At 41.7% G+C, this 27,925-nt stretch overlaps 1 protein-coding gene across 3 annotated transcripts; it reads left to right on the top strand.

Moving 5' to 3' along the window:
* On the top strand, nt 1–27,862 carry PGAP3 (post-GPI attachment to proteins phospholipase 3). 3 transcript variants are annotated; one of them, XM_070726533.1, is made up of 8 exons: nt 1–262; nt 10,637–10,734; nt 12,433–12,585; nt 16,081–16,143; nt 18,176–18,237; nt 19,913–20,049; nt 20,542–20,746; nt 22,669–27,862. In XM_070726533.1, the coding sequence occupies exons 1-8, from the start codon at nt 73–75 to the stop codon at nt 22,730–22,732; spliced, it is 972 nt and encodes a 323-aa protein (XP_070582634.1). In that variant the 5' UTR covers nt 1–72; the 3' UTR covers nt 22,733–27,862. The 3 variants fall into 3 exon arrangements, with proteins under 3 accessions (XP_070582634.1, XP_070582635.1, XP_070582636.1); XM_070726534.1 differs by having other exon boundaries at nt 12,463–12,585; nt 22,669–22,814; XM_070726535.1 differs by lacking the exons at nt 18,176–18,237; nt 22,669–27,862 and having other exon boundaries at nt 20,542–20,631.
* Nucleotides 27,863–27,925: the final 63 nt, after the last annotated feature.

Here is a 27,925-nt window from a genome sequence, read left to right as displayed (position 1 = left end):
CTCGCTTGGGGAAGATAACGATTATTTCTGACGCAACCCAGAAGTGGAGCGTCAGAGCTCCCCGGAGGCGGGATGGCGGCTTGGACCGCGCTGCTCTTTCTTCTGGGAGCGGCGGGAGTGGGTCCCGTCCCCTCCCAAGGCTCGCGGGGGGACCGAGAGCCCGTCTACCGCGATTGCGTGGCTCAATGCGAGAGGCGCAACTGCTCTGAGGCCGGGCTACGGCACTTCCGCTCCCGCCAGCCGCTCTACATGAGCCTCACAGGTACGGAATGGCCCTGCGGGACGTTTACCTAAGCCGAAGCAGGGCCACGCCCACACCGGGGATCTAGCGAGGGGTGTTTCGGAATGCCTGTTTTGCATAGCCCCGCCCACCAGGAAAGGTCCCGCCCAATGCGTGGCAAGCAGGTTGTTCCTTTGGTGATATGGGCAAGACTGTTTGGGTGCTTTCCCGTCGCCATTTCTTCCTAGGGTCGCCATAGTAATGTTGGAGGAGAGTGTATCTGACTGTCCTCACATTGACAGGAACCATCCCTAGAAGTACCCAGTATTCATGGAATGCGCTGAGCCAGGAATCAGGCTATGGTATTTAATCTAGTGTTTGTTGTACCAATCCAGCCTGCCTGGTTATATTTGATACCTCAGTGGGTCTCCTGCACTGTGCCATATACTTAATTCGGCTGTGATTCAAGTTAACTGTTCAAATGAAATCACTATGTGTTCAACATCTATCCACCTAAGTCTGCAAACTGTGATAATGAATGCACGGGAGAGCTCTCACACATCACCTTATTCCCTTTCTTGGAAGAATAAATAATGAAATTTCAAAGAAAGGAAGTTGATACATTTTTTAGGTGGTTGAATAGTTTACAACTTTCAAGTTGATTAAAGGCAAATAAAAAAAACTATGTTAAATTCACAATGGTTGGTAAAAAAATATGACTGATCAATGGCAACACCTGACTAGATTTTCAGGGTTGTGAAGGTAAGCTGACAAACTTTAAAAACAAATGTGGCAGTCCATTTGTTATAATGGAATATGGAACAATTAAATGCTTCCATGTTAGGAATAGTTTGCAGCATCACTATATTCTGTTGCTTTATTTGTTTAATATATGCAGAATATGTTGTGAGTAATGTTTGACTAAATACTTTTTGTATTTATATTTTGAGTAATGTTTGATAAGAACAAATAGAATCTGTTACTTGTAGAATTAGTCATCTGAGGCACATTGATGCCAATGCCATTTTGATTACAGGAATAAGCTTCAATAAATCTTTTTTTTAATAAGGCAGAAGAAAGTGCAAAAGTTGGTCTGCAACTTGGTATTAAAGGGACTAAAGGTTTGTTGGTACCATCACAATACAAATAAGCAGAGAAAAAGTTGAGGTACTGTAATAACATACAGTATTTTATATTCCTAGGCTCGAAGATTTGCAGGTATTGCAATTGTGAAACAAGGAAATATCTACTTGGGAGAAGGTCTATGACATATCTAGGGAAAATATTGAAATGTGGGACATTACTCTGGCCACAAAAATATGCATTTTCAAAGCTATGGTTATCCTAGTTGAAATATGTCTGCAGTTGGATTAGACAAGTCAAACAATGAAAAAATGATGTGTTTGAATTGTGGTACTGGAGAATACTACTGTTAATACTCTCTGTACCATAAATGAAATAAAATTCAAACTATTCTCTGGAGATTCCAAGAAGGAAGCTAAACTATTTTGGATCTATAATAAAAAAATAAGAATTATTAAAGATCTTGATACTTGCAAATCAATTGAAAAAGAGGCTGCTATCATTTAGCTGTCTCATCTGTCAGTGATAGAAAGCACAAGCAGGAGTTTTTTAAAAGAACTCAAAATAGTATTACTAACAACAATTTTAGTAAAATGTGTCAGACGCAACCGAACAACTGCCAAACAAGAAATACAGGTAATCTACAGTTCATTACTACAATGGGCACCAGAATTTCCATTACTAAGAAGGAGTTGTTAATGAGTTCACCTGACTCATTTTTATTTATTCATTCATTCATTCATTCAATTTTTATGCCGCCCTTCTCCTTAGACTTTTTTGCCCTGGTTGTGAAACAAATCACTGCAGTTGTTAAGAGAATCATAGGGTCGTTTAGTACAGAGTCCACCTCCTGCCTCACAGCTCGAAACGACCGATAATGGTTGGCCTTCTCTGGGTCCCATCGGCTAAGCAGTGTTGGTTAGTGGGGCCATGGGGGAGGACCTTCTCTGTGGTGGCACAGGCTCTCTGGAACCAGCTACCTCCTGAGAACCGTACTTACCCCAGCCTACTGGCCTTCCGGAAAGCCTTAAAACTGGGCTCTGCCAACAGGGGCCATTGAGCAAATGAGAAATCTTGTAGATCCAGCCACAAAGGATATAAGTGTTTTTATAAGGGGTTTCAAATTGTTCTTTTAAACTGTTTTATAGATGTCTTTTCTGTACACTGCTCAGAGTCCTCCGGGAGTTGGGTGGCATATAAATAAAATAATAAAATAAAATAAAAATAATTTTCCCTTTTGATTTGCTTGTTGGAAGCTAATGGTGATCAGATAATAATAATAATAATAATAACAACAACAACAACAACAACAACAACAACCAGTGGCAAAGAACTGGTGGGATCATAAGCCCGAAAAAGTGGTCGAAAATGAGCAAGCAAAACTACTGTGGGACTTCCAAATTCAGACTGACCGAATTCTGAAGCATAACACACCAGACATCCTGACTGTGGAGAAAAAGAAAGTATGGATCATCGACATCGCAATCCCAGGGGACAGCACAATTGAGGAGAAGCAGCTAGAGAAATTAGTGAAATACGAAGATCTAAAAATCGAGCTGCAACGACTCTGGCATAAGCCAGTGAAAGTGGTCCCAGTGGTACTTGGCACGCTGGGCACAGTGCCAAAGGATCTCAGCAGACATTTGAAAACCATCGGAATTGACAAAATCTCCATCTGTCAATTGGAAAAAGCCGCTTTACTGGGATCGGCAAACATAATTCGCTGCTACATCACGCAGTCCTAGGCGCTTGGGAAGTGCCCAACTGGTGATGAAATACAAAATCTAGCATAGTGATTTTGTTTGCTGTGTTGTATTGACATAATAATAATAATAATAATAATAATAATAATTTATTAGATTTGTTTGCCGCCCCTCTCCGAAGACTGGGGCGGCATACAAATGGATGACTCCAGGATGTTGCGTAAATATTTGCTGGTTGATAAATGCTGAATTTTTTATCATATAACTGTGGGAATGCTGCAGTGGTCATAAGCGGCAGTACCAGTCATATTTTTCTTTTACAGTGCTATTGTAATTTTGAATAGTCCCTAAAAGAGGGGCTGAAGACTATTCGTATTAGAATGGGAGACTTCCATTGAATTCCAAAGCTGTAGACCAGGGGGGATCAAACTCAAATTTAATTGAGGGTTGCGTTTGACCTTGGGGTTCTGGGTGGGTGTAGGCAGCTTGACATCACTCGTTTTGGGGGCTCCTGTGTCGGTCTGAGCACTCTACCAAGTTCCTGAGCTGCAACTCGGTTTTCCCTGTTTGCAGGGCAGCCCTGTGGGCCATATCTAAGCACCTCAAGGCCTGGATCCAGCCCACGGGCTTTGAGTTTGACACCCCTGCTGTAGACTAAAATGGAATGTCAGAAAAATATCCCCAAAGAATATAATGGCAAGTTACTTTTACATTGCTGGAAAAAAAAATTCCCTGTGTATTTAATTTCTCTTCCTGGAAGTCAAGCTTCCTTGAAGATTTTGTTTTTCGGTTTGGAGCTGAGTGTGTTACATGAGCATAGTGAGTATAGTTAGTTTATGGTACAATGCAGCTAAATGGGGAATATAATAAGCCATTGTTGAGAATATTAGTACTGTAGTTAGTACTGTAATCCTATTTTAATGTTTTTAAAGCTTATCGGAGTAGACATACCTCCCAATTGGTTCTTCCCTGGTTGAATTTATTTCTCGCAGTTTCTTTATGTTTTACATTTATGTAGTAAAACACCTCATTTTAAAATCCTGTCTATGCAGTTTAGCCCTTTGGCAGCCTTTAAGTTCATTTGAGGTTAGAGTGTTACGTGAAACAAGTCATAGTTATTTAATCAGTTCTTTGTGAGTAGTATAAAAGGTTTACATGAAATTGGATCCTGTACATATGTATTCAGCAACTTCAGTTAAAAAAAACACAGCATTGTCCCAAGTAAACATATTGTAATATTTAGAATGCCGAACAATAGCTGAGAAGATCAAGTTTCAAATCCTTATTTGTTTATAAAACTCATATAATAAATTTCAGCCTTAATCTACATCTCAGGGTTGCTGTAAAATAGTAATATTAAACTCTGTTACAGTCATTGACCAGTTCAAAATTAAAAACAAATTCTGAGACATTAAACAAAAGTCATTGTAAAACTTAATAATTATAAAACTGAAATGGTTGAAGTATGGCTATCTTATTTAAAGCAAAACAGAACCTAGCTATGTTTAGAGAAATCAATCCACATTCATCAGAGAATCACAGCAGTAAATATAATGGATCTGTGTGACTTGGAAATCTAATTAGGCAGAGATACCGATAGGAATTTCTATAAGAAGGACAATACAGTGATACCTTGTCTTACGAACCCTTTTGCTGAGGCTCCCCTCGCTGGGAAACCCCACCTACAGACTTCCGTTGCCAGCGAAGCACCCGTTTTTGCGATGCTGGGATTTCCCTGCTGGGATTTCCCTGCAACGGAAGTCCGGAGGTGGGGTTTCCCATGGAGGGGAACCTCAGGGGAATCCCACCAGCGCAAAAACGGGCACTTCGGCTGGCAAAAGGGTGAATTTTGGGCTTGCACGCATTAATCGCTTTTCCATTGATTCCTATGGGAAACATTGTTTCGTCTTACGAACTTTTCACCTTATGAACCTCATCCTGGAACCAATTAAGTTCATAAGGCAAGGTATCACTGTACTATGTAGCCGTAATGGCAAACCTATGGCACTTGTGCACAGATGGCATGCGGACCCATATTGGAGGGCACGCAAGTCGTTGCTCAATGTCAGCTCAAATGCGCATGCGTGCACTAGCCAGCTGATTTTCAGCCATGGGGAAGGCTGCTTCACCTTCTGGAGGCTTCAGGGAGTACAAAAAAACCCACCCAACGGGCAAACCAGAAGTTTAGAAAAATGAACTTTCAGTTTGCCTGTTGTGCTGTTTTTTGCACTACGCAGGGTTCTGGGAAGCTTCCTGAAGCTCCGGAATGCAAAAAATAGCTCAACAGGCAAATCAGAAGTTCATTTTCCCAAACTTCCGGTTTGGCCATTTTTTCCACCATCCTACACTTCAGTGAGGCCTGTGTGTACACACAGGGACGGGGGGGGGGGAGAGATTGTGCGCTGGGGCAGGGGCAGCTTAGGCAGCGGCTGTGCATGCGTGGTGGTGGGAAGAGAATGGGTGCGGGCGCATGCACACATGCTAGCACATACATACACACCCTTTCGGCACCTGAACCAAAAATAACTTCATCATCACTGCAATATAGGAAAATACAACTTTATGTTTTAGCAACTCCACAGTGACAGAGTTTTGTTCAGATGGATATCATATAATTTGTCCTTAAAACCTGCTGTTAGAAATTGTCACAATTAAGGCTCTTTGGGATTTAGGAACTCTTGCTTGTCTTAAATACAGGTGTCCCCTGACTTAACAATAGTTCACTTAGTGACTGTTCAAAGTTACAGCAGCACTGAAAAAAGTGGTGACCAGTTTTTCACATTTACAACCGTTGCAGTATCCCCGTAGTTACATGATCAAAATTCAGAGATTTGGCAACTGGTTCATATTCATGATGGTTGCAGTGCTCCAGGATCATGTGAAATCCTTTTGCAACCTTGTGACATGCAAAATCAATAGGAAAACCAGATCCATTTAACAACCATATAACTAATTTAGCTGCTGCAGTGATTCACTTAACTGTGGCAAGAAAGGTCGTAAAATGGGGCAAAACTCACTTAATAAATGCCTCATTTAACAAAAGACATTTGGACTCAATTGTGATCATATGTCAAGGACTACTTTTAGTCTACCTAGCTTGGAAAAAAGCAAGCAATTTCTCAATAAAACATTGTTGGATATGTAAGCAAAATATGATTGGCCTTCCAAATCTTTGGACAGTGTTTATATACTATCATCATGAGTATTTCAGTTCTCTTGCAGCATGCTGTTCCAAAGAGAAGCAAATTTATTACTATATTTTTCAATGTATACGACACACATTAATTTGGGGGAAAGAAAATAGGGAAAAAATAATCTCCTACCAGGTATTCATCTGGCTAGTTTTAGTCTGGTCATCTTCAGCACATTAGTTTGCTGGTTTTGAGCCCATGTGCTTGTTTTTTATCCCCTAGTTTCTAAGACACTCCACTTTTCTCTCTTCAGAGAGAAACAACGAGAAAATCAGGGAAAGGGACGATTGCTTATCCTTAGGGCTGAAAAAAGACTTAGCTGATTGTCGGAGGGAGCAGCAATGGAAGAAGCAGGCAAAGGGAAGATCATGTTAGCACCCCGTTGGGGTTTAGAAAAAGCTTAGTAAAAGCTACATTCTGGAATGTAAGAAGCATCCAAATTTTCAGACTCTTTTTTGGGTGCGTATGTAAAGGTGCATTTTATACTCTGAAAAATATGGTAATTAAAATAGGTGACAAGCCTATTGGAGATATAATATTAGCTACTTAGAGAGGATACATATCCTAATAGAATAGAATTATTTAGAATAGAATTCTTTATTGGCCAAGTGTGATTGGACACATAAGGATTTCGTCTTTGGTGCATCTACTCTCAGTGTACATATGAGTTTCATATGCATACCATACACTTTAGGCACACTTTTGAGGTTTGATTTATTTTGTTTTATTTATTTAACATACAGCATTTTATACATGGACTTTGCAATATATACCCTGTTTTCCCCAAAATAAGTCATCCCCTGATAATAAACCCAATTTTGAATGCATGGCAGTAAGGCCAAGTGGACCGCCTTCTGCTGCACGAACCCCAGCGACCGATCAGTTCCCACAGAGTTGGCCTTCTCCGGGTCCCGTTGACAAAACAATGTCGCTTGGCGGGGCCCAGGAGAAGAGCCTTCTCTGTGGTGGCCCCGGCCCTCTGGAATCAACTCTCCCTGGAGATCAGGACTGTCTCCACCCTCCTTGCCTTTCGCAAACTACTGAAAACCCACCTATGCTGCCAGGCTTGGGGGACATAACTGACCCTTAGCTGTTTCAGTTTATGTATGGTTTAATTGGATGGTATGACTGTTTTATAGTGGGTTTTTATAATTGTTTTTAATATTAGATTTGTGCTTTGTATTTTGTTGTGAGCCTCTCCAAGTCTTCGGAAAGGGGCGGCATACAAGTCTAAATAATAATAATAATAATAATAATAATAATAATAATAATAACAATAATTATTATTATTATTTAGACTTGTATGCCGCCCCTTTCCGAAGACTTGGAGAGGCTCACAACAAAATACAAATTATTATTATTATTATTATTATTATTATTATTATTATTATTAAAAATATAAGACAGGATCTTATTTTGGGTATCAACATTTCACTTAGATTAAAAGCACAGTAAAATATGAATGTTTAAAAAATCTATATTCAGACACCAATGTCTAGGCCAGTGATGGTGAACCTTTCTTCCCCTTGGCTGTCAAAAGAACATGGGTGTGTACTATCGTGCATGCCAGAGTGCCCACACCCATAATTCAATGCCTGGGGGAGGCGAAAACAGCTTCCCCCACCTCCCAGAGGCCCTCTGGAGGCTGGAAAAGGCTTCCTTGGAGCCCTCCTGGAGGCTCTCTGGAAGCCAAAAACACCCTCCCAGAACCTCTGTGCAAGCCAAAAGTCAGCTGGCTGGCACACACATGCACTTTGGAGCTGAGCTAGGGCAACAGCTCGCGTGCCAGCAGATACGGCTCCGTGTGCCACTGGTGGCACCCGTGGCATAAGTTTGCCATCACTGGTCTAGGCCATCCAATTGAAACATTTATTTATTTATTATTCATTAATTAGATTTGTATGCCGCCCCTCTCCGCAGACTCGGGGCTGCTAACAACAATAAAAAGACAATGTAAACAAATCTAATATTAAAAATAATCTAAAAAACCCCAATTTAAAGAACCAATCATACATACAAACATACCATGCATAAATTGTATAAGCCTAGGGGGAAGGGAAGGAGGGTGGGGGCAACCCTTATTAAAAACCAAACATACACACAAACATACCATGCATAAATTGTATAGGCCTACGGGGAAGAAATATCTCAATTCCCCCATGCCTGACGACAGGTGGATTTTGAGGAGCTTGCGAAAGGCAAGGAGGGTGGGGGCAACTCTGATATCTGGGGGGAGTTGGTTCCAGAGGGCTGGGGCCGCCACAGAGAAGGCTCTTCCCCTGGGTCCCGCCAGACGACATTGTTTAGTCGACGGGACCCGGAGAAGGCCAAATCTGTGGGACCTAATCGGTCGCTGGGATTCGTGCGGCAGAAGGCGGTCCCGGAGATATTCTGGTCCGATGCCATGAAGGGCTTTATAGCATCATTTATGTGAGAGAGAGAAAAATGAGATACTGGACCAGTATATGCCCTCAATTTACAGCTAGTCACTGTGTCACCTACAGTTTGATGTAGGACCCCTCAGTCACACTGAGGGGGCCTATGCTCTACCTTGTTTATACTTATATTCAAGTTGCCCATTTTTGGTGTATTAGTTCAAAACCTCTTTCCAAAAAGAAACAAGATGTCTTCTAAAAATTGTGGCACCCAAAAAAAGACTTGACCCTGAGATGCTGAGAAACAGACCAATAGCAACTCTAGATGAGCTTCCCCACATCATCATTGTGTCTCGTGTGTATGCTTTATAAAGAAAGACTGGATCCTTTAAGTAGACTTTTAAAAGGTCTACGGATCACTTTATTCCACCCTGCCCTGCTAAAATAATCTTTGAGGTCTTTCTGTTGAGTTCTGTATGGACTGAAGTTTTTAGACTTGACACAAAGGCAGCTCCGTGTATACAACCAGTTGTAAGAATAATGATGGCAATTACCAGGATATGCACCACTATTTCAAAATCATTTTCTTCCAAGAAGGAATGCAAGTAGGCGTATCAGAGAAAGTTGTAAATGCTACAATAACATAAATGTTTTCTCTGGCTGTTGCCTAAAGCTAAAGAGAGGCCCAAATGCCCATATATTCCCCAGCTGTATCTGTTCCTTTTGGAAAAAGGGAATCCTATTCAGGACAAAGAGAACTACATCTTCTCAAATTGTGATCCTCACAAGGAACTTCTTTATCTGGTCTAGATTCACTTTCAATGTGTTGTTCCTCATTTACTTTATTAATGACTTCAGGCAAACATTTGGAATCCCCTGTTATTTCCTGATGTTAAAGAGAAGTAAATCTGGATTTAATCCGCATACTGATAGCACCCTGCTCTAAATGCCTGAATAGTGTTTGCCAAACATGAACCAAAAAACCAAAAACCCCCCCCCAAAACCAGAATACATTTGAGACCGCCTTCTGCCGCACTAATCCCAGCACCTGATTAGGTCCCACAGAGTCAGCCTTCTCTGGGTTTCGTCGACAAAACCATGTTGTTTGGTGGGAACCAGGGGAAGAGCCTTCTCTGTGGCGGCCCCGACCCTCTGGAATCAGCTCCCCCCAGAGATTAGGACTGCCCCCACCCTCCTTGCCTTCCGCAAACTCTTAAAAACCCACCTATGTCGCCAGGCATGGGGAAATTGATTCCCCCGACTGTCCAGTTTTATGCATGGTGTTTGGAGTTGTGTGATTGTTTTTAATAAGGGTTTCTTAATATGTTTTGTTTTAATATTGGATTTGTAGATTGTATTGTTTGTTGGAAGCCACTCCGAGTCCTCGGAGAGGGGCGGCATACAAATCTAATAAATAATAATAATAATAATAATAATAATAATAATTATTATTATTATTATTATTATTATTATTTAAAAATCTGCCTAACTTTTTGTGACCATTTTGTGATGATCTAAACCTTGGCATTCAGATTTGGTTGTTTTATTTCCCATTGCTGTTATGCACACACCAAAAAGCATTAGAGTCCAGGGAGTACAAAATACAAGTATTTTTCACCAAACTTTATTTCCCTCCTCCATTTCCTCTATTCTCAACTACTTAGAAATTTCATTTCTAAGAAATCCATACTGGATATCAGATCATGATTCTAAAATGGTGTTTGTATTTTAGTTTCCATTATTGTCCGAGGTGTAAGCCCATGACAACAAGTGTGGTGTAAACTTAATAAAAGGAAGGAACATGAGACAGGTTAGTTTCAGCCACAGAAACCTGGCAAGAAGAATATAAAATCAGAACGAGGCAAGTCACCACACCTTAAAAACACCTTAAATAAATAAATAAATAAATAAATAGTTTTTTCAATGAAATAAAATATGCTATGCAAATCTGAGTATCTTCATCTCATTACTTTAGGATTATTGCAATAATACACTGCTATCAAGTGTTATCCAACTGTATCGCTTACTCTAATTTTACTAGGCTTATAATTTTTTATATTCTAGGGTGGACCTGCAGAGACGATTGCAAATATGAATGTATGTGGGTGACTGTGGGGCTTTACCTCCAGGAGGGATCCAAAGTGCCTCAGTTTCATGGAAAGGTAAGCCTTGTTTATGAAGCCAGGTTGTCTAAACCAGTGTTTCCTAAACTTGGCAACTTGAAGATATCTGGACTTCAATTCCCAGAATTCCCCAGCCAGCATTTGCTGGCTGTGGAATTCTGGGAGTTGAAGTCCAAATATCTTCAAGTTGCCAAGGTTGGGAAACACTGGTCTAAACAGTACATGTCGATTCAGCTCTTTTGTCCATTTAACTCAGTTTATCTACTTGGGCTGCCTTTTTTTTTCAGCAGATCATTTATTAGTTATACTGTGTGAGATCCAGGCCTTCCCTCTTAGGTTTTGAGCAAGCAAAATCTGTATATATGCCAGACAGCAAGGAAATATTTCCCTTTTTGTGCACTAGTAAGAAAAAATAGTGCAAGCAAAAAGGTGAGACTCTGCCAAATTTTTCTGTAGTCTGCACCAGCCCTTTACACATTTCAAACCTCTAAGCACCAGAAAAAAAGGGTTAAATAAGGTTCAGGAGGGAAGTGTTTTTAATAGGAAAGTGAACACAAGAACAAGGGGACACAATCTGAAGTTAGTTGGGGGAAAGATCAAAAGCAACATGAGAAAATATTATTTTACTGAAAGAGTAGTAGATGCTTGAAACAAACTTCCAGAAGACGTGGTTGGTAAATCCACAGTAACTGAATTTAAACATGCCTGGGATAAATATATATATACATTCTAAGATAAAATACAGGAAATAGTATAAGGGCAGACTAGATGGACCATGAGGTCTTTTTCTGCGGTCAGTCTTCTATGTTTCTATGTAAAAAAGATATACTGGTGGGCTAATTGCAACTAAAGTATTACATTTTTTTTGAATATAAGACGCACTGGAATATAAGACACACCTTGGTTTTGGGGGAGGAAAATAGGCGAGAAAATCTACCTGGTATATTCACATGGCTAGCGTCCTTAGTTTAGTCAGTTTTAGCACATAATTTTAGCCCCTGGTTAGGGCTGAAAAAAAATCTTCTTTGGAGGGAGTAGCAATGAAAACAAGCCTGCAAAGTCTTAGGGTTGGAAAGAAACTTCTTCAGAGGGAGTAGGAATGAAAACAAGCCTGCAAAATCCTAGGAAAAGCCAGGAAGATTGTTAACACCATGTTAGGACTGGAAAAAAAAGCTTTGAAAAAGCTACATTCGGAGTATAAGATACACCCAAATTTTCAGCCTGTTTTGGGAGGGGTGGGGAGGTGCACCCTATACTCCAAAAATATGGTATTTCTTGGCAATCACAACATGTACAGAATACATGGCAGCCCAAAGAGAGCTCTGGGGTCAAGAATGGGAATGTTTTTCTCTTCCCAAATCTCCTTAAACCAAATCCTAAAATGGGTGGAAAAGAGAAACTGCATTTCAAGGAAAACTTCTACTAATCTACTAATTTATCCAATTAGTTTGCCGTGGATTGGAAATATAATAGGTGAATAAGAGACACTCCTTGAAGTCAGCACCCATAGTCAGGCCCAAGTATTTACTTATTTCAGAAATTAGCTGTGCAATTTCAAATGGAATAGTCCTTGATTTAAAAAAGGGCAGAAAATCTCAGTTATTTTGGAAAAAAGTGACCTGCAGAATTTTAGGAATTGGTTTAAGAAATCATAGGACAATATGCAGATAACCTCATTTCCATTTGATAACATTCTTTATCATCTTCTTCTCTTTCCCCTCCCTGCTTTGCCCTTAGTGGCCCTTTTCTCGTTTCCTGTTTTTTCAGGAGCCTGCTTCTGCCTTTGCTTCATTCCTTAATGGTCTTGCCAATTTGGTGATGCTGAACAGATATAAAGCCACTGTTCCCCGTTCTTCTCCCATGTACCATACCTGCATTGCCTTTTCTTGGGTAAGTCATTTTAAACAAGAATCTCAGCTTCCTTATCTTCTTTACCAGGTGAAAGAAAATTATTGTACAAAGCAAGCTGGGCTCACATAACATCCTAAACCACCTTGTGACTTGTTAGTGTTAAACTATTGGATGAGTTTTGTCATCATGATATGTAAATATGGTTTAGAGCAGACATTTATAGCATTCTAAGCCAGTGTTTCCCAACCGGTGTGCCGCGGCACACTGGTGTGCCGCGAGACATGGTCAGGTGTGCCGCGAAGAAATAAGCTCAGCTTCTGGTCTCGCAACTTTTTGCGAAGAGAAAAAAGTTGTGAGACCGGAAGCTGAGCTTGCTTCTTTGCGCCTTCCAAGTTTTCCAGCAGCTGCGGCGCCCCGCCCGGCTGGAGCTTCCCTGTCAGCAGGTGAGCTTTGGGGCTTGGTGGGAGGGCAGCGGCAGCGGGAGGGTGATGGCGGCGGCAGCGGCAGCGGGCAGGAGCCATGCCGTGGGGCGGTGGCAGGGTGGTCCCTCTCTCTCTCCCCCTCTCTTGCTTTCTCTTTCTCTCTCCCCTCTCTCCCTCTCTCTTTCTCCCAGTAGCCGTGGGGCGACGTCAGGGTGATCAGCTGTGAGGCGGAGCTCCGGAACAGAGGAACAGAGGCACCCACGGCGGTGGCTGGAAATGCTGGAATTGTGTGGCTGGCACTTGCCTGCTGGCTGGACCAGGACGGAGGCTCAAGCCCCACATCCATGCCCAGCACAACGCCAGAAATGTACGGCGTCTAGCCACCGCCGTCTGTGCCTCCGTTCTGGAGCTTACAGCTGATCACCCTGCCGTCGCCCCACGGCTACTGGGAGAAAGAGAGAGAAAGAGAGAGGAAGAGAGGGGGGGAGAGAAAGAGAGAGAAAGATATAGCAAGAGAGGGAGAGAGAGAAAGAGAGGGAGAGAGGGGGGAGAGAAAGAGAGAGAAAGAGATAGCAAGAGAGGGAGAGAGAGAAAGAGAGAGGAAGAGAGGGGGGGATAGAAAGAGAGAAAGAGATAGCAAGAGAGGGAGGGAGAGAGGGGGAAGAGAGAGAGAGATAGCAAGAGAGGGAGAGAGAGAAAGAGAGAGGAAGAGAGGGGGGGGAGAGAAAGAGAGAGAAAGATATAGCAAGAGAGGGAGAGAGAGAAAGAGAGGAAGAGAGGGGGGGGAGAGAAAGAGAGAGAAAGAGATAGCAAGAGAGGTAGAGAGAGAAAGAGAGAGGAAGATATAGCAAGAGAGGGAGAGAGAGAAAGAGAGAGGAAGAGAGGGGGGGATAGAAAGAGAGAAAGAGATAGCAAGAGAGGGAGGGAGAGAGGGGGGAGAGAGAGAGAGATAGCAAGAGAGGGAGAGAGAGAAAGAGAGAGGAAGAGAGGGGGGGAGAGAAAGAGAGAGAAAGATATAGCAAGAGAGGGAGAGAGAGAAAGAGAGGAAGAGAGGGGGGGAGAGAAAGAGAGAGAAAGAGATAGCAAGAGAGGTAGAGAGAGAAAGAGAGAGGAAGATATAGCAAGAGAGGGAGAGAGAGAAAGAGAGGAAGAGAGGGGGGGAGAGAAAGAGAGAGAAAGAGATAGCAAGAGAGGTAGAGAGAGAAAGAGAGAGGAAGTCTGTCTAATCCAGTGCTTTTCAATTATTTTCTGTTACGCCCAAACCAAGAAGAAGTAAACATTTCACTACCACGCCCCAACTCTCCAGTCTGAGCCCCAAAGGAATTTTAGTGCTAATATTTTATTTATTATAAGCTGTAAGCAAACTATTGACTGGGGAAGGCTACTCTACCCATTTACCTGGAAGTAAAACTGTTTCAACTCCTACCCTCAAAACGTTGCTACAGGGCACTGCACACCAAGACAACTAGACACAACAACAGTTTTTTCCCCGAACGCCATCACTCTACTAAACAAATAATTCCCTCAACACTGTCAGACTTTTTACTAAATCTGCACTTCTATTTCTACTAGTTTTTCTCATCATTCCTATCATCCTTTTCCTCCCACTTAGGACTGTATGACTGTAACTTATTGCTTGTATCCTAAGATTTTTATTAATGTTGATTGTTTCTTCATTGCTTATTTGGCCCCTATGACAATCATTAAGTGTTGTACCACATGATTATTGACAAATGTATCTTTTTATTTTATGTATGTTGAGAGCTTATGCACCAAGACAAATTCCTTGTGTGTCCAATCACACTTGGCCAATAAAGAATTCTATTCTACTCTACTCTACTCTACTCTACTCACTCTACTCTACTCTACTCTACTCTACTCTACTCTACTCTATTCTATAATATTCTATTCTATTCTAGTAAGTCACACTGAACTCAGTGGAGCAGGCATAGGACCTTCTTTTGACATGGAGCCAGGACAGCTTAATCAAGTCAATGTTTTGGCCTGGCCCATAAGCACCGCCCCTGCCGGGCACTCACAGTGAATGGTGTGGAAGGAGGCTTTAGGGCGCTGATCGAAGCTTTTGGCCAGTTGCAGAGGATGCTCCTCCTTGTCCAGCAGCAGGTTTAACACACTGTTCATGGCTATCGCAGTGCCCGCTGAGAACAACAAGAATCCAGGCAGCCACCCCCACCCTGCCCTACCTGGCTGCCTTCTCTTCCGGGTTCAGAGCAGCACGTAACTAGGAAAAAACTCCCCATCCAGGGGAATCGATCGAGAGGAATCGTGGGACACCCCACTATTTGAGAAGCACTGATCTAGGCCAACAAGCTAAATAGGAGGGGGGGGGGGAAATTGACAAGAAGATGTTCAGTTTTTTAAACTCCTTTCCAAACGTTAGTGTCTAAGCAAGGGAGAAAAGAGGGTTTGAGGATCAGGTTTCCTTTCTAGTTGTCTTCAATTTTGGATCAGTAGGCTATTCAGGTTTATAAATGAAATCCTGGGCTGTCCAGCCTTGGCAACATAGAAACATAGAAGTCTGACGGCAGAAAAAGACCTCATGGTCCATCTAGTCTGCCCTTATACTATTTTCTGTATTTTATCTTAGGATGGATATATGTTTATCCCAGGCATGTTTAAATTCAGTTACTGTGGATTTATCTACCACGTCTGCTGGAAGTTTGTTCCAAGGATCTACTACTCTTTCAGTAAAATAATATTTTCTCACGTTGCTTCTCATCTTTCCCCCAACTAACTTCAGATTGTGCCCCCGTGTTCTTGTGTTCACTTTCCTATTAAAAACACTTCCCTCCTGGACCTTATTTAACCCTTTGACATATTTAAATGTTTCGATCATGTCACCCCTTTCCCTTCTGTCCTCCAGACTTTAAGATTTATGGACATCAGTGCTGGCTGGGGAATTCTGGGAGTTGACGTTAACAAGCCATAAAGTTGCCAAGGTTGGACGCCCCTGATATAGTCAATTACCATTTGATTAGCCACATAGGCACTTAAAAGAATGGGCTTTTTCCTACATTTCCTCTGTGCCACTACTTTGTGATTGAATCTTGTGGTATGCTCAGACCAATTTTTCCTTGCGTTTTTCCTTCAGGTGTCTTTAAATGCCTGGTTCTGGTCCATGGTTTTTCATACACGAGAAACAAATCTGACTGAGGTGAGCTTTTGTATTGTGATATCATATTTATTTATTTGTACTCATATGTCACCCAAGGACTCTGGGTGGCTCACGGCCAAATACAAATAAAATATGAGCCGGGTGGCGCAGCAGGGAGAGTGCTGTACTGCAGGCCACTGAAGCTGACTGTAGATCTGCAGGTCAGCGGTTCAAATCTCATCACCGGCTCAAGGTTGACTCAGCCTTCCATCCTTCCAAGGTGGGTAAAATGAGGACACAGATTGTGGGGGGCAACATGCTGGCTCTGTTAAAAAGTGCTATTGCTGACATGTTATAAGCCGCCCTGAGTCTAAGGAGAAGGGTGTCATAAAAATCAAATCAATCAGTCAATCAATCAATCAATCAATCAATCAATAACAACAACAACAACAATAATAATAATAATAATTATTATTATTATTTAGATTTGTATGCCGCCCCTCTCTGAGGACTCGGAGCGGCTCACAACAAACAATACAATATACAAATCCAATATTAAAAACAATATTAAAAACCTTTATTAAGAACAATCATGCAATCCAAACAAATCATACATAAAGCGGAACAGCCGAGGGATATATCAATTTCCACATGCCTGGGGAAAAAATAAATAAACAGACAAATAAAAAACATAAAACCTCCTAAAAACAGTTTGAAACATCTAAAACCAAAAATCAAGCAACACAGTTAAGAAAAACCATGCATGTTCCTTGTGGCCAGACCCTAATGGTGTACCACCTGATCAGCGACCCCAGCCCTGCTGGAAAAGCCGGGTCGTTATGGCTTTTTGGAAGGTCAGTAGGGTGGGAGCAGTCCGGAGGTAGCTGGTCTCAAAGAGCCGGAGCAGCCACAGAGTGCCCGCCAGCTGACATTGTTTAGTTGACGGGACTTGGAGAAGAGCAACCCTGTGGGCCCTTATTGGTCACTGGAAGGTATGCGATAGGAGACGGTCTCGAAGATAGTCTAGTCCTAACCCATCTAGGGCTTTAAAGGTGATAATCAAAACCTTGAATTGTGCCCGGAGACCAATCGGGAACCAGTGCAATCTGCAGAGATTTGGTGTTGTGTGGATGTGCCTAGGTGCACCCACAACGGCTCGCGCGGCTTCATTCTGGACTACCTGCAGTCTCCTAGAGCGCGTCGCAATAATCTAACTGTGAGATGATAAGGGCATGAGTGACTGTGAGAAGAGCTTCCTGATCAATATATGGCGCACTAGACGAACCTGTGTAAAGGTCCCCCCTATGTTGATCTAATCCTAGCTGTGAGTCTAGGAGGACACTCAAATTACGAATCCGTTCTGAGGGTAGCAATTTCCCCCTCCGCCCCCCCAGAACCAAAGATGGACAATCAATGTAACCTTTCAGAGGCAATGCCCTTAGCCACTCGGTCTTGTCAGGGTTAAGTTTGGGCCTGTTAACTCCCATCTAGCGGCCACATCACACCCACCGCTTCACTGAACTGACACGGGTTAGGGATATATAGCTGGGTATCATCAGCATATTGCTGATACCTCACCCCATGTCATCGGATGATCTCAACTCAGTGGTTTCATATAAAGGTTAAACAAAAGAGAGAGGACTGAACCTGGGGCACCCCACGGGGTGGAACACTTCATCGGCTCTGCCTCCCCGCGATGGAGGAGCGGTACCTTATAGTCCAACCTCAGCAGGAAATGATCTGACCATGACAAGGGAGAAACGTCTATACCCCTTAACTCCAGATCATGTCTCTCCTGCCCCGAGAGGAACACAAGTGTCTCTCTCTCCCCCCCCCCCCCATGAGTTGGACCTTGGGACAGGTCCATGGTTGTCATGAAAGCCATGAACTCCAAAGACGCGTAAATTGAAGTCGGTAAATTGAACTCCAGCACCAAAAGTCTGGGGAACTTCACCACCAACCCAGCTACCAGGAAGGCAGGTTGTTGTAACGCAGCCGGGAGGCAGGTACGTCAAAGTACGTCGTTTTTCAGGTGGCATGCACATTGGACAAGGTCTGGCCCACATCTCTAATTCAGTTTCTCCTCCCATAGAAAATGGACTATTTCTGTGCATCCGCAGTCATCCTTTACTCTGTGTACTTGTGTTGTGTCAGGTAAGTTGCTACATAACACCAAAGTTCACCTTATCGTTCGGTGGTTTTTGTCTTCATTTTCATTACTGTTATTTGATTAAAATGTCTCTGTCATTTTAAGACGTCTTATCCCATGGAAAGTGGTGTAGAATTTGATTAATTAATGTGAATTTGATTAATTAATGTGAAAAATAGTTCAACTGATATATTTTGTTATGTCCAATTCTGAATTTTCCTTCTGTTATCTCTAGAGCATCCTTCCCAAGTTCATTTCCTTTTGGTATGTTGGGAGCTCAGCTTCCCATATTCTTAATCATATATTCCTGTGTTGACTAGAGTTCTTGGAAGAGGAAGCTCCAAAATATTTGAAGGGGGCCAATTTGGATAAGAGAAAAGAATTTAGAGAAAGAGAAACGTAATTTATCTGTTCAAGGCAGCCTCTTAACAATACTTTACCATAGTGTACATGCCATCTGTCGGAAATGATGAGACAGGATAAGAAATGTTTTTTTTACCACGAAAGCCATATATTTATATGCAATCAATAAGCAAGCTCTAGTCACACATTATTTACTGCAATCTGTTTCCTATTCCAATCCAGACTCTGAACGACTTGTACTCTTCAGTCTAAGAACATTCATCAATTAATTCAGTACTTGAGGAATAATTATCAAAATACAGAAATCCCTAACTAGACAATTTTCTTCTTAATAAATCTGCACCAAGGCTCGTTGGAATAGCCATTGACTTTCCTAAAAAAAACCCCATAGGGTTACAGTCATGACAATTTCTAAACCCCACAATTACTCCCTATATTAATTTTTTAAAGGGCTTCCCTAAATAGCTGCCTCCAAATCTTCAACTTTGAAGGGTTAGTTAGGAAACAATGCATCTTGGTGATGGAAAGTTGCCAAAGGGTAGCATACAATTCCTTATTTGAATTAACGTATGATTTTCTTCTGTAGCTGTAAGTACAATGGTACCTCTACTTACGAACTTAATTCGTTCCATGACCAGGTTCTTAAATAGAAATCTTTGTAAGAAGAAGCAATTTTTCCCATAGGAATCAATGTAAAAGCAAATAATGCGTGCGATTGGGGAAACCACAGGGAGGGTGGAGGTCCTGTTTCCTCCCAGGAGATTCCTGGAGAGGCCCCACAGAGGCTTTTCCCCACCTTTTCCAGCCCTGTTTCCCTCCCAGGAGATTTCTGGAGAGGCCCCAAAGGAGGCTTTTCCCCACCTTTTCCGGCCCTGTTTCCTCCCAAGAGATTCCTAGAGAGGCCCCACAGAGGCTTCTCCCCACCTTTTCCAGCCCTGTTTCCTCCCAGGAGATTCCTAGAGAGGCCCCATGGAGGCTTCTCCCCGCCTTTTCCGGCCCTGTTTCCTTCCAGGAGATTCCTAGGGAGACCCCACAGAGGCTTCTCCCTGCCTTTTCCAGTTACAGTTTCGGAGGCTCGGGTTTGTAAGGGGAAAATGGTTCTTGAGAAGAGGCAAAAAAAAAAATCTTGAACACCTGGTTTTTATCTAGAAAAGTTTGTAAGTAGAGGTGTTTGTAGGTAGAGGTACCACTGTAATCTGTGTTGAGAAAAAACATTTCTTTTCCCATTTAGTCTAAATCAAGGGATAGAAAAATCGCCTGTGTGAAATGAGGCAGTTCTTTGAAATACCCTCAGCTTCATTTGTGTTTTATTTGCAGAACCCTAGGGTTGAAACGTCCGGCTTTTGCCACCGCCTTTGGAGGGTTCCTGATCCTTTTCCTGGCCTGCCACGTTTCCTACCTGACCCTGGTGCGCTTTGATTATGGTTACAACATGGCTGCCAATGTGACAATTGGTGAGACCCGAGGAATAAATATTTTTATTTTATTTATGTGAAATAGCTTTAGTTAATTTGTTTCAGTGTTTTTTCTAAACGTTGAATATTCTTACTGCCTTATGAGACTTTTCTCTCTCCTGTTTGCCTTTTCCCAAACTTTCCTTTTCTTCTTCTTCCTCCCTCTCCTCCTCCTCTTCCTCCCTCTCCTCCCTTTCTCCCTCCTTCTTCCTCCCCCTCCTCCTCTTCCTCCTCCTCCCTTTCACTCTCCCCCCTCCTCCTCTCTCTCCCCCTCCTCCTTTTTCTCCCTCCCCTTTCCGTCCTCTCTGTGCCTTTCTTCTATGGACAAATGGGATGCATACAACATTTAATGCTGGGGAGGGAGCAATACGAGTAGAGCTCTGGTAGTATTGGAATGCCCAGTGTCCATTGCAACAAAAGCTGCTTCTTTCTGCCGTGACCGATGAGTAGTAAAAGTGACATTGACACGAAGTGTTGTTCCGTACCTTGCAGGCCTTCTCAACCTCGTCTGGTGGCTGGGTTGGTGTATGCAGAACCAGCAGCGCCTGCCCTACGTCTGGAAGTGCGTGGTCGTTGTCCTTCTTCTCCAGGCTTTGGCTCTCCTGGAACTCCTGGATTTCCCACCCCTGTTTTGGGTCTTTGACGCCCATGCCATCTGGCACATCAGTACTATCCCTGTCAATATCCTTTTCTACAGGTCAGCCTATTTCGCATGCTTCTTCCTTCCTACTTCCTTTCTGGGTGGGCTTCTGCGGGTGAACCTCTGCAGGCGCCGTTGCAAAAATGTGAAAATGACCCAACATTTGGGGACAGGGTCATTAAGATCATGGTGTCTGTCCAGCTTGATAGCAGTCTAGACACAGTGAATTATCTAGAACTTTTTTCAGACTTTTTTCAAGTCCAGCATGGAAGAGAGACAATATTGGTCTCCCGTGGGTGACCTACATCTAGGTTGGATGGGGAGAGTATCTTGGTCTTGTTCTTAATAATACCATCGATCTCGACATCCATTTAATTGTCTACAGGGGTTGGGTTTATTCCTTGCTCAGTAGGCAATTTAAGTCTGAGATAGTGGAGGGAAATATCAGTCCGATGGCCCCCTGCATTTGGAATGGGGCTGCGACTAGAGGGGTCTATGTTAACTGGTATTTATTTCATTAATTAATTTATTTATTCATTCATTCATTCATTTATTAAATGTGTATGTCAGTTGTGGGTTATTGATTGGTTTTCGGAATACATAGAAGCGTATGTAGCTTGGCACCTGATTATATACAGGATCATCAGCCTTAATCACCTTCAGCTCAAACTATTAAAAGGTCTAGGGAGAAATTACTCCTAATTCTATATGTTTTGGAGGTTTCAGAGGCTGAAGCGAGAAAGGATTGCCCTTGTGCAACACCACCAGTGTTTGGGAAGAGCTTCCCCATGTAGATCAAGCTGGTTCCTTTCTTGCTAACTTTCAGGAAAAAATTTTTTTTAAAAAATTTCAAGATGCCATTTAAAAAAGTTTCTATTTGATTCCACCTTGTTTTCTTGGCTGCTTACTGCTTTCTGCCTTTTTCTGTTTTTCTTTTTAAATTCTGGAGGGGAGTAATGTTTTGGAGTAATTCTGTAATTCTGGAGGGGAGTAATGTTTTCGTGGATGGTTTTAAATGATAATTGGGATTGGTTTTCACCTGATTATGGATTCTTCCTTATGCAATTTAGTCCTCTGCTTACAGCCATTTGTTTAATGATCGTTCAAAATTATGATGGTGCTAAGAAAAGTTACTTGTGAGCAGTTTTCGGACTTATTACTGTTGCAGCATTCTCACAGTCACATGGGCAAACAGCTTGCATTTACAGTGGTATCATTTGATGGCCAGGGCAGCTTCTGACAAGCAAAGTCAATGTGCAAAGCCAAATTTGCTTAATAAATATGGTGATTTACAAAAACAGTTGTAACATTTGATGTGGCTCACTTAATAACCATATTGCTTAGCAATGGAGGTTCCAATCCCAATTATATTTGGAAGAAAAAGACAACATGTATGTCCCCTATCCTGAGCTCTTTCTGCTGAGAATAGCTTTGATTTCAGTGGGCTAAAAATTTGAAATAGATTCCATATTTATTGGTTCAGGGCCAAGAATCATCATCAGAAAAGGCCACTTAAATCACTAAGAAATAACATTGCATGCTCATAATAGATGGTATAAAAATATGCAAAACCTGTAAATAAGTGCTTAGAATAATACATAAATGATACTTGTTTCTTTATTTACCTTTTTCTCGTTAAATATGATATATAAGAACTCCTGCGACTTTTGAAAAGAATGGAGCTCCTTTTTTTAATGTTATGTGTTTTTGTCTGTGTTTTTTTCTTCTGTTTTGTTTTAAAACCAAAAATCACTAAAAATTTAAAAAAAATCACTAAGAAATAATATTAATGATAAATTATCATTATTACATAGCCTAATTTAAGCCCTGTTTATTTTTTCCACTCTCTCCTATCATTTTTTTGAACAGTGATTGCAGCTTATGAAAAAAAAAGTCCATCTGTATCCTGAATTTAAAATTAGCCTTAATCCATTGCTGATCATTCATCCTAGTAACTTTCTTCTTTCTTTTCTTTACAGTTTCCTTGTCGATGACAGCCTTTATCTTCTCAAGGCCAACTCTGAGATTCTTAAAATAGACTAAAATATGTGGCAGAGAGTAACTTGGAAAAAACCATGGGCTGCCATCCATAAAAGACACCCCATTGCTTTGACTTCTGGCATCTGAGGAGTTTGATCTTCTAAGCCCACTTGGCTCAGACGATTGGTGACAATTTCCTCTCTCTTGCTTCTGTTTTTTACATCTCACCAGCTTCCCTTTCAGAATTCTGTTGCCATAGTGTGATAACCTGGTTGCCTTTTCTTTTCTTTTTGCTTGAATGTATCGAGACACGCCTCTTGTCTCCCTGGGGTTATTTTGGGTCTTTTCATTTGCCTTTTCCAGTTCTTCCTACACTTCTCTGAAGAGAGCAGGGAAAGCTTTATTTATTTCACTGGGTTTCATTTTTTACAAATGCAGTTCTGTGGGTTTTTGGCTGGTCCAATAGACTGCATTGAAAGGACTTTGCAAGCTTCTTGGGGAAATAAGGGGCAGCAGCAGGTCTGGTAAGCCACAGTCCATCTTTATGCCGCTGTTGACTTGAAATCCATATTTTCAGACAAGTGGTCTTACAATGCTGCTTCACTGCGAAGCTCCCTGTTTTTTAACAAGCCATTGGGAGTTTAGCACTATGCTCCCTACTTTCTTGTCAATCATGAGAAAATTAGAAAATGGGTTCTATACTGCAGTGACTCTTAAAAAAAAACAATAGGTGCTGGGGTCAACTGTCTTCTGTCTCCAAAGCTCTGTTTGTATATATTCATTCCATTACAGTAATCCTTACTCTTTCTTTTTCATGGACGTGCTCAGCCACATCATTCCATTGTGTACTGTATTATTAAGTTGCTCCAGAAATCTTGAGAACAACAACACCGTCATCAGAATTAGCTTCCAACTGGAGGGGGGAAATTATGGGGAATTATTTAAAAAATATTTTAATTAATCTTTGGGGATTAATTTGTGACATTTTAATGGCACAAACTATTCCTAGCAAGCTGCAAAAGCTGTTTGAGAAATTTCGAGACAAAGTGCAAAACAGATTTGGAGGGGACATAAATAGCATTTCTCCTCTTTTCCACATCTGCTCCATGTTTTTAAAATAACAATGCACACACTGGAGAGTGGGGAAACAGTATATCTGTATATATATGTTAGATAAGACTCACCTTCCCACCAAATTCCATCTTGGTCAGTGTTCTATTTTTCCTGAATCATTTGTCACTCAAAGTCCCCGAGGAAGTTTGCTCTCATCTATCTACCCTTTGGCTGGTCCAGCGATGCTCCATCGCTGGACCAACCAAATCCATTTGTATTCAAAAGCAGGCTATTCCTATAGTTTATTTTGGGGTTCAGCCATTTTCTTTCCTTTAATTGTAGGAAGGCTTAAGTTAAGCGATGCCCGTCTGACTCTGAAGATGACAAAGTGCCTGAATATTTATGCCAACTAATGTTGATCATTTGCAGAGATAGATGAGATCAGGATTTTGTTGTTCATTAAATTTTTCTTGTTGAAGCCTTCCAGGGCATTCAATTCAGCGACACTTAAGTCGCTTAAAAGAACTCATTACATGTTGACTGTGAACACTTGAGCAATTTTCTGCCTGTGGGAAAACTAGAAAAAGTAACCTGGGGCCAAAGTGTCTTTTGCTTGAAGAGTGCCAAAGGATTCAGAAATTGCTTATGACCAGTGAAAAATCAAAATAAAATGAGCAATGGAGCGAGACTGTTCATGTGGGTACTTTGCCTCCATTCAGCCACCAGATGGCAGTGGTTGCCAATTCATCTGTGATTTGGAAGTAGTGTTTAAAACACAAAGTTTTGGTTTTTATTGTAATGTAATTTTAAACAGAGGAGCCTTTAATTAATTTATGTTATCAGGCTGCTGCACAGGAAAATTGGCAATAACCGCTAGACTTGCCTGAACAACAGTTTGCTTATCCTCATCCCTTTTAAGAAACAGTCACGGGGAATCCCATTTATTGCTTGCTGTATTGTTCTGCTTGACTTAGGGGAGATACTTTTGATGGTGACTCCCCAACCCTGATGGAAGTGCTTGGTATTTGTTCAGTATGAAAAGGGTTCACATTAGCAGCGTTGATTTAAAATTCCGCTCTACTACATGCATTCCCACTTTCACTTCTGGGAGACAAAAGGAGCGCCTTTTATTATAGCTTTTTAATTCACCTCAGTTTACGGGTAGTGATTTCTGACAGTCTCAAAATGGGTGAGCAGTGTGGTCGGGCGGTAGGGAAAGCAAGTAGGATGCTTGGCTGCATAGCTAGAGGTATAACAAGCAGGAAGAGGGAGATTGTGATCCCGCTATATAGAGCGCTGGTGAGACCACATTTGGAATACTGTGTTCAGTTCTGGAGACCTCACCTACAAAAAGATATTGACAAAATTGAACGGGTCCAAAGATGGGCTACAAGAATGGTGGAAGGTCTTAAGCATAAACGTATCAGGAAAGACTTAATGAACTCAATCTGTATAGAAGGAAAAGGGGGGACATGATCGAAACATTTAAATATGTTAAAGGGTTAAATAAGGTTCAGGAGGGAAGTGTTTTTAATAGGAAAGTGAACACAAGAACAAGGGGACACAATCTGAAGTTAGTTGGGGGAAAGATCAAAAGCAACATGAGAAAATATTATTTTACTGAAAGAGTAGTAGATCCTTGGAACAAACTTCCAGCAGACGTGGTTGGTAAATCCACAGTAACTGAATTTAAACATGCCTGGGATAAACATATATCCATTGTAAGATAAAATACAGGAAATAGTATAAGGGCAGACTAGATGGACCATGAGGTCTTTTTCTGCCGTCAGTCTTCTATGTTTCTATGAAACCTGGTTGCCTTTCTCTGGCAAAAATTCAGATATCTCCAAGACTAACAGTGCAATCTTATGCGATGTCTACCTAGAGAGGAGATCCTTGTTTGGTGACTGCTTTTGTTTATCAGATGTTCACAATTACTGAGTGGTGAACAAATAAGCTTACAACCAAGTGCTGTGCTTATGACCTCCACAGGTTTTAAAGCAAAGGAAAGCTGAAGTAAGTAGAGTTGTTTCACTTAGTGATTTCTTGCTCAATGCCTGAGTGGCTGGGCCCAATTAATTTGCAAAACACAAGACGAGATCATCGGGGTGAAGTTCCAGATGGCTAGATTCAGCAACAAAAGTCATTATCTTACAAGATGTTGGCCTTCTCACATGAAATGCCATGCATCAATGCTGCTTTCGCAAACTTTTCTGCGAGAATACCAGGTTGAAGTAATTAAAATAGACAAACATTGAGCATCTTGGATGACTTGGTGATGATTTTAACTGGGGGAATCTAGGCTGGTTTATTGAATGATGATATCTGGGGAAAATAGCTGATCTTAAATTTAGTCTTCTGGTGTTGGCAAGATCTGGCAGAGTTCCAGGAATGGTAAATTTCCCTCTTTGGAGAAGTAGTAGGGCAGGGTCTGGTTAGTTCTTGGATGGGACATGTCTGGGGGAATACCAGTATGCAACAACAAGCCTTTTCTGGAATGTTGCCATGGAAATTATATAGATGTTTATTTATTTATTAGATTTGTATGCCGCCCCTCTCCGCAGACTCGGGGTGGCTCACAACAATAATAAAAAGCAATGTATCACAAATCTAATATTAAAAAGTCTCTAAAAACCCCTTATTTAAAAAGCCAGACACACACACACACACACACACACACAAGCATACCATGCATAAATTATATAGGATAGGAGGAGATGTCTCAATTCTCCCATGCCTGACGGCAGAAGCTTCAGAAGCTTTCGAAAGGCAAGGAGGGTGGGGGCAATCCTAATTTCTGGAGGGAGCTGGTTCCAGAGGGTCGGGGCCGCCGCAGAGGAGGCTCTTCCCCTGGGTCCCGCCAGACGACATCGTTTAGTCGACGGGACCCAAGAAGAGAAGGAGGAGGAGGAGGAAGGAGAAGATGTGTTAAACAGTTTCCCAAAAACTTAAGCTTGACTTGAAGATTTTATCTTTAAAGTGCCACAGACTTTCTTTGTTATGTTTTGCTGCAGTTAGAGATTTTGTTGTTCTTCTGGAAGCAATCAAACAAGCTTGGGAATGATTTCAGACTTAAATGTTAGAGTCCACTGGCCTTCTTGTTCTTTTGCATGTCTTAATTACACAGGACAAATCAGACAAATGAAATCTTCTTTTGTGCAATCGTAAACAGGTGCCCCATTTTGCAGTGGAGTGTGCAGAGTTCTTCAAAGATGAAAGCTTAGTCGACTGAACCATCTTCCGACAGCATTCTGCAGGCCAGCATTGTGCATGGAACAATAGCGAGCAGGAGAAGCTGCTCATTGTGTAGAACCTAAACGTGTGAAAGCAGAAACAGGAGTCTTGGAAATCCGACTTTGTCTGGATTGCCTTTTGTGAGTCAGTACTTCTGTTCAAAAGGGCTGCTTGACAAAACTGAAGAGTGTGCCAGAGTTAAACGGATGGTTCAAAATTGTCAGGATGGCCACCATATTCATAAAATTTAAGCCTTACTCTTTTTTTTTACATGCATCAAAACACACTTTAAAGGAGGCTGGACTTTGGTTGCATGGTTGTAGCAATTGTGTCAAGTTTTTCTGCTGTCTTGCAGACACAGCTGAAGTGGGGCTGAAAATGGAAAAAGCCCAGGGTTGTCCAAAGGTCCTGAGAGCCATATTTGTGAGAGATGCTTATTTTTGCTGCCCAGATACAGCAGGCCCCACTTTTTAAATGCGGGGCTGTTTTTGCATGTCTAATTTTATACAGTAGTACATCCACCTTCAGGTTAGATGTGTGAATTGGATTAATAGTAATCCTATTGTTACTTTCCAAAAGTCACTATGTTCCCCCATCCTGTTTTAAAGGGATGTACTTTCCACAAGTTTTGCCAATTGTTTTGGCTGGCAGCTTGGAGCCTGGACAGCTGAAGATGTCCTGTTACTAGCTCCGGGGATCTATATTAGGCTGCGCCTTAGTTGGTCTAACCAAAGAGAACAAAACATGATGTGCATATTTTTGGGGGGGCTTTGCTTTGTTTGTTTCTGGTCGGGCAATCTGGATTGCTCAATATTATTTCACTCTATCAGAAAGGTCAATGTTGACTGACTATTCTCTTGAGGGCCTCGGGTCACCCACATCTTGGATAGCTAATAAAAAAAAAAAGGGAGCTAAAAATACTGGTTCTGAAGGCATGGGGGCAAGGTTGGGCTACACCTATTGAGCTCT

The sequence above is a fragment of the Erythrolamprus reginae genome, chromosome Z, assembly GCF_031021105.1.
Source record: "Erythrolamprus reginae isolate rEryReg1 chromosome Z, rEryReg1.hap1, whole genome shotgun sequence".
Lineage (NCBI taxonomy): Eukaryota > Metazoa > Chordata > Lepidosauria > Squamata > Dipsadidae > Erythrolamprus > Erythrolamprus reginae.
The sequence above is the reverse complement of the archived record's forward strand: the minus strand, read 5'-3'. Positions and strand labels throughout refer to the sequence as shown.